Genomic DNA, 7,612 nt, shown 5'->3' with positions numbered 1-7,612 from the left:
CACTCACAGGTGATAACAATGTGAACCAGAACAAAGAGAGTTCACACAGGATACAGGAACACCGGCACGGAGACAACGTTCCTAATTAACCCTCGTCGGCATCTGCTGCACACACACTTACTCATACGTGTGCACAAATGTGTCGGTATGTGCGTGTGTTTGTGTGTGTGTTACCTGGGGTGTGTGTGAGGTACTTGCTGGCCATGTGAGCCAGAGGCAGGATGGGTATCATACAGTTGTCTCCATTGGTTTCGATGAAGTCGTGGCGGGTGATGGCGGTGGGGTCGATGTGGTGCTCCCTGAAGGGTCGGATGAAGGCCTGGGAGGACGGACGGACGGACGAGGAGGGAGGGAGGCAGGGAGGGAGGGAGGGAGGGAGGACAGGAGACTTCAGATGATGGAGAAATTTATGGAGAGTTTTTTTTTTTTTTTTTTTTTTAAATATCACAGACCGTAAAGATTCTGTCACTGGGTCAAAACCCGGCACTGTTTACAAACCAATATAAAAATGCAGATCTTTTGTAGATGCAGACACACACACACATACACACATACACATAAAAGGACCCAGGGGTGCCCAGCGTTCTAATAAACCACAGAACAGCAGTGAAAAACACACACACACACAAATGACCTGCGGACGGCAGACAAACTCCAAAAAAAGTTATCTTCAAACGCACAAACACACACACACACAAAAACACACACGCTAGCAGCGTGCACAGGCCGACACCTGCCTGTGAGAGCGGGGGGGTCTCAAATGAAACGGAGAATCTGAATAACTACACAACAAAAGAAGACAAAAAAAAAACACACACACACGGACGCAGAACCAGAATGAGGGTAATTTGTCTCCCTCTGTGGAAATAAGACAAACTTACATCTTTTTTTTTTTTTTTTTTTTTGCTACAGTGCACACGTGTGCAGCTGTGGTCACATCAGCATGAAAACTCATTATTGTTGTTGTCTGCTGTTTGGGCCAATTACACACACACACATACACACACTCACGGCTGGTTCGTAGGTGCCACGCAGAACTATCTGTTGACAACTCGCACAATTATGAAGCCTTCCCCGCTCTAATCTGCCTCACCCCCACCTCCTCCTCCTCCCGTCCTCGGAGCCCTCAGTCACATGAAAGGCCGTCTGAGCCGCGGAGGTCGTGCAGAGCGGGGCGGCATCGGTGCTCCCAGCGAACGGCAGGCCGCCGGCCGACACGCGCCCTCTAATCCCACACCATTTAACGGCCTGCCTTCCAACAACCTTCGTTAATCACCGGCTCACGTCGCCCAGAACCCCAGCAGCCGGCGCTGTCCCACTGACTGGACAGGAACGCCCCCGACACCCCCTCCTCCATTTATGTCCTCCCAACCTTTTCTCTGCGTTTTCATCTCACTTTGGTGAGTTCTCTTCTCACCGTGAGAAGAGAAATCATCGCCGCTCTTCTTTTTTCTTTTTACCTTTTTTCTTTTTTAAAAAAAGAAAACACAGAGAAGGAAAATGAAAGGATCACCAGATCCTGAAAGAAAGTGTGAAAAGAACCAGTACTGTTGGCTGAGGGTAAACAAACAAGTAGATTTTACTGCTAAACCAGAGTCACATCTGCCGCCGGATTTCACCAGGAACGTCGAGCGTCGTCGGGAACTAATGAGCATGACGCAGTCCTGAAGGTGTTGTCGTTGGAGATCAGTCAAATCCTGGTTGAATCAATTAAAGCTGAAAAATGTGATGATGACAAAAAAATGAAAAAAAAACAAAGTAACAAAAAAAACCTGGAACAAAAAAAAATGAGAATAAATGCTGTAGAAATGAAATGTGTTGATTTTCTTAAATTTAAACAAAACATTTTAAAATAATCTCTGAGAACATTTTCTTTTCTATTCTGTATATACTGAGCTTTTATTTGGAAAAAAATATAGAATTTTTATCATTTTTAAAACATCTAAAATTTTACAATTTTTTTCACATTTTTTCAGTCAAATACTGCTTTAGTACTGTGGACTACTGTACTGGTACTGTGACCAAAAAACTTAAAAAAAATAAAACTCAAATCCAGGGTCAGAACTAAATGCAGTTCATAATATAATTAAATAATAATAATAATTTATGGTAAAAAAAACAAAACAAATACAAGCACTAGTTGTTCAGAGTTGACGTTACACCAGTGGTTCTCAAAGTAAGGTGCAGGGTCCTGAGGTGGCACAGATATTTTTCATCATCTTTTGTGACTTTAAATTCCTACTTTGTTCAATGAGGACCTATAATAAAAGATTAAACCTCGTCAGGTCTGTTACAGCCACTTTTGTTCAATGAGGACCTATAATAAAAGGTTAAACCTCGTCAGGTCTGCAGTTACAGCCACAGCCTGTAAACCTTCCTACAGAGAAGTGTTGTTTATGACACTGTGTCGAGAGTCGACTGTCAGCGTCTCATTATGATGGATTTATGGAGAACAGGAGTCGACAGGTGCTGCATCAATGCTGCTAACAAGTGTCTGGTCAAAGTCTCTCGAGGGATTTTTTTAAAATAAAAGCAGCAGGAAGTCAAATCCAATCAAGAAGATTCCAGTGTGTACCAGCATGGTACATATATATATACACGTATGGATGTGTACATGGGCGGAACAAAGACAGGTAAATGACACAACAAACAAAACGACAAAGTGCACGACGGGCTTCAAACGTTTCCTCCACCTTCTCACGGGCGGCGGCCCATTAGCCTCAGGTGTTCCAGGCCGGCCCGCTCCTCTTTCATATTCAAAGTAACCTAAACTGGAGGCACGGCCCGGCTCTGTTCCCTAAACCCACGCAGACAACAAAACAACTGAGGTATACGCCTGACTGACACACACACACACACACACACACACACTCTTTATTTTCCACTAGCCCATTGTCACCGTCGCTCTGTTCTCCATTCTTCTCGTGCAGTTAAAGTCTTTATTAGACGTCTCCTACAGCGTCCGACGCACCATGCAAATTTGCGGCGGCCGCTGTGCCTTTGGTGCCAGTAACTACCTCCAACCCCAATAAACACCACATCATAAATAAACATCAAACCACACAGAGCCTTCAGCAAACACAAGAAGTGACGCAGGCGCTCCAGAAGGCATTGTTTGGAGTCGGCCCGACGCCGGAAACGCTGACGGTTTGGTGCAGCAAACGCGTTGGATCAGGCGACACGGACCGCGGACGCCGAACCATCGTCGGCGACAGAGACTGATGATGGTACGGGGACGGTGGTATCAAGAGAAGAACGGAGCGACTCTGAACTGGTCAGAGATCAGGTGAGCGCCAACAATTAGCATCGACTGCTAACGGCAGAGTCCTCGAGGTTTTTTTAACGAAAGCCGTCAATTACTGCGGTTTATTAACAGGAAGTGAGGACAGTGGCTCAAACAAACATCTCTGACACGGAAACGTCTACGGGGAACAATCAGAGAGAGACGTCGCCTGGAACTGGAGAGGTTGTTGGTTCGACATTCGACCCAGGGACGATATTCAGGCTGTGGCCTCTTTGAGGGCAGTGGACTCAGGACTCCGGGAAGGTTGCGGGTTTGAATCCACCAGCCCCCGAGGTGCCGCTGAGCAAGGCACTGTCTCCACACACACGACAATAAATTAATTTCGCGTCTCCAAATTTTCGAAGCTGATGATGCCGACCTATTTTCATGAGAAAGGTCAAGAGGTCAAGTTTTATGCTAACGTCCACATAAAAGATACATGTTTCTGTTTAAATATTCAATAAAAAGACGACACAGATGATAAAACACACACACACACACACACACCCTCATTAATCAAAACAAAGTTCACATTAGACCAATCAGTATGCTGCACCTGATCACACTCATTTTAATTGGCTGGGATGAGAATAACCTTTACCCTAATTGGCTCTGGGAAATATGTGTGTGCGCATTAATGCAGCTAATGTGTTGTAACGTGACAGCAGAGCGTGTGTGTGTATGTATGTGTGTGTGTGTGTGCACATCTTAATATGCACGAGCATACATACATACATACCCTCGTATGTACACACACACACACATCCTGGTGGCTGTGTGTGGTGACGGGTCGTTGAAGTTCAAGGAGAGGCCACTGGTGTGTGTGTGTGTGTCTGTGTGTGTGTGTGTGTGTTGATTTGGTTGTGGACCCTGGACAGTTGGTGTCCGGGGGGAGACTCCTCTGTGAAATGGTGACATTTACTTTCCAGGTCAGTACTACAGTCCACAGCCTCAGGAGAGAAGGAGTTCTGGTACTGTATACTTTCATATCACTGCAGTCACCGTGTCTGAAAACAACAAAAAAAATATACTGCAGCGCCCCCTTTTTTTTTTCTTTTTATAGGCTGACCTTTCTGACCCAGGTCACACCGACATTTTCACTGCTTTTGCTAAAAAAAAAAAAAAAATGCACAGAAAAATGCAGGTCTCCACTAGAGGTGGGTGTTGGCAAGAATCTGGTAATTAGATATGTATTACAATACTGGGGCAACAATGTCGTATATTACAATATATTGCTATACTTTAGGTACAGTGATATATTGACTCTGCTGCTGTTCCATCTGAACATCAGTTCCTGACACTGGAACAGAGGGATCTACATTTGGAATCACCGGAGAAGAAATAAAAAAAAAGAAAATGAACCAACACCAGGAATATTGGACTGGGAATTTGTGAGAAAATAATCAATAACTGATGATCAGGAATCAGGAAAGGAAATATCACCATATTTCAGTGTTCATACTTTTTAATCAGAGTTTTTCATGTATTTTTCTCACCTTGCCAATTACAGGAATGTCCACGGACCCCCAGGTGTCTGCCCCCCAGTGGACCATCCCTGAAGCGAAGTCTGCTGTCACTATTCCCAGGACTGGAAAAAAAAACAAAAAACAAAGACAAAATAAAGGAATTCTGTCGTGTAAAGAGTAGAAAATAAGACGTCAACTACAACATGGATTTTTTTTTTTTTTTTTCTCCATCTCACCGACGCCGAGGACGATCAGGTGGATGTGGACGGTGGAGAAGTGGAGGAGCAGGAGGAAGAAGTTGACGATGAAGAGGAGAAGGCACAGAATCACACACACCCACTCCTGGAGTCGCTTTCCTGGAGATGAAACAAAGACACAGAAATCATTAATAAAAAATGTTAAAAAAAAAAAAAATCTTTTCATCTTGGTTTGTCTACAAACATAAAATTCTCAAAAAACAAAATCAGGAAATGTCACTCAAATTCCACCCACTTTGTCACATCAGGCCTCAGAGCTCCCTCCTGTGGAGGAGGTAGGCAGAGCATGCAGTGACTTATTAGCATATAAAGATAAAGGTACAGAAACAGGCCAATCAGAACAGATGTGTAGAGAATCTAACATTAGTTAGTTGTTTTAGCACACAGGTGTTATAACAATATATAATATCCGATATGCTAATATTGTCCAAACACTTAATTTCCAATTCCGATATTGCGACCGATACTGATATTATTGAACGCCTGGTAATATTTATTTATTTATCTGTTCAAACCACTGTATGAGTTTCTGGCATCAACATTCTACATACAATCCCCTGATTATTAAAATAGATTAATAAAATGAGCTGCAATGCTGCCATCTATTGGCTTTCACTTTCATATACAGCCGTTTATCCCCATTTTAATATCCCCCATATTATCGGACATTCACAGCTACAATAGAACAATGACAAAATAAAAGACTGATGAAATGTATCTGGGAGTGTTGACGGTCAGAGGCTGAGGACTGACCAGCAGCTGATGTTGAATTAATGACCAGCCAATGGGAGAACAGGTTTTTACCAGAGGTCAACGACCGACTCACACCGACTGTACATTTGAATATAGGTGTGTGTGTATGTGTGTGTGTGTGTGTGTGTGTGTGTTAATATGTGATCAGTCAGATGAAGACAAGTGTACGCCACGTTGTGGGGTCACGACCTCCCTTACGTGAAAAATCCAACGCTGACACAGCAGCAACACACACACACACACTGCATGTGCACACCTCTCTGTGTGTGTGTGAGTGTGAATGTGTGTGTGGAGGAGCTGGTTACCCCCCCCCCCCAGCCCCCCTCCAGCAGGGACCAGGCCAAACTCACAGGTCAGCAGAACGGAGCCAACCGCAGAGGGAGAAGAAGTTGAAGTTGAAGCAGTCGGGCTCTAAACTTTCACATCAGCGATATTAACGGAGCGAGTCTTCAGGGTCAGACTCCAAACCGTGGGCCACCCAGGAGCCAATGATTAGAGACACTAAATTATTGAACACACCCTCCCACACACTGTGACCACCAGGCTGCGCCTTCTCTTCAACCCTTCACTGTTCTTTCTCTTACTTTAGACTCTCTGGCCTCAGACCATATTCTGGACAAACGTGGGTCCAGAAGGATTCAGGTTCGAGGCCACCAGCTGCCAAGATACCACTGAGGTGCTCCGAGCATGGCACCGTCCCCACACACTGCCCCCTGTTGACTTTGGGTTAAAATGCAGAGGTCACGTTTGGTTGTGTGCAGTGGTGTGCTGTGTCACAAGGACAAATAATTCACTTTCACTTTACAGTCACAACACAAAAAGACGACCACCAGGGGGCGAGCAAAAAAAATGAATGAGTCTGAATAAATGTCTCTGAAAATGTTATTTACACAGTATATATACATATATATGTACTACATATATTCATATATACATACATATACATATATATAAATCATTTATAAATCATTCAAACTCTAGGACGCTTCTACTATGGTGAGAAAAAAAAAAAGGAAAAAACCAGGACAAATCAGAGAGACATCGATGGTGTGACTCTGAAACACATGATTTTTTTGTTTGATTTAGTTTTTTTTTTTTTTTACGTTCAAAACAAAGACCACAGTCTTTGGTCCGTGTCATTAACCACCAGCTTCCTCCTAATTCCCCGTCTTTTCCAGCCTCTAAAACTTTAATGTCTTCAGATCCTAATGTAGCACATAGCATTAGCACCTTATAAGATATTCATCACATCATTTTTTAACAAAGCACCCAGGCCTTCACTGTGTGTGTGTGTGTGTGTGTGTGTGTGTGTCCATGAATATGCTATTGGTCTCTCCTTAGGAATGAGTGCACGTTTTCACAGGGGATTTAAAATATCTGATTATGGATATTTCAGGAATTTTATAGACGTGACCTTTCACCTTCTAAAAATAGACGAGTTTGAAAGTAATAATTAAAAAGTGGATCAAAGTTTCCCTGCTAACTGACACTGGCAAAATAAGATATTCACAGTAATTCAATCAAAGGTTGAACTACTGAAAAAAAAGTTATTGTGCCCCCTACTGGTCAAGCCACAACAAAATCGAAATCAATCAAAAACCACGTAACATCATTGTCTTCTTAAACGATGAGCAAAGAGGGCATTTTTGTGATTACGTTAAAAAAAAATGCAAAAAGAATGTATTCATGTGTTCATATCCAGGCCTCAGGTCATGTGTTCATACTCCAGCCTCAGGTCATGTGTTCATAGTCCAGCCTCAGGTCATGGGTTCATATCCAGGCCTCAGGTCATGAGTTCATACTCCAGCCTCAGGTCATGTGTTCACACTCCAGCCTCAGGTCATGTGTTCATA

General features: G+C 43.4%; 1 protein-coding gene across 1 annotated transcript in view; it reads right to left on the bottom strand.

Annotated features, from left to right (window-relative positions):
* The window catches only part of LOC103379655 (transmembrane protein 189), a 23,286-nt gene that overhangs the window by 5,602 nt on the left and 10,072 nt on the right, over positions 1 to 7,612 (bottom strand). Inside the window, exons 2-4 of the mRNA XM_017033366.2 lie at positions 4,986 to 5,105; positions 4,780 to 4,871; positions 175 to 319 (exon numbers count right to left, since the gene is read on the bottom strand). Of these exons, the coding sequence (XP_016888855.1) occupies positions 175 to 319; positions 4,780 to 4,871; positions 4,986 to 5,105 (357 nt within the window). The remainder of the gene's footprint in view (positions 1 to 174; positions 320 to 4,779; positions 4,872 to 4,985; positions 5,106 to 7,612) is intronic.

Source organism: Cynoglossus semilaevis, chromosome 6 (genome assembly GCF_000523025.1).
Source record: "Cynoglossus semilaevis isolate Cse_v1.0 chromosome 6, Cse_v1.0, whole genome shotgun sequence".
In the NCBI taxonomy this organism is placed as follows: domain Eukaryota; kingdom Metazoa; phylum Chordata; class Actinopteri; order Pleuronectiformes; family Cynoglossidae; genus Cynoglossus; species Cynoglossus semilaevis.
The sequence above is the reverse complement of the archived record's forward strand: the minus strand, read 5'-3'. Positions and strand labels throughout refer to the sequence as shown.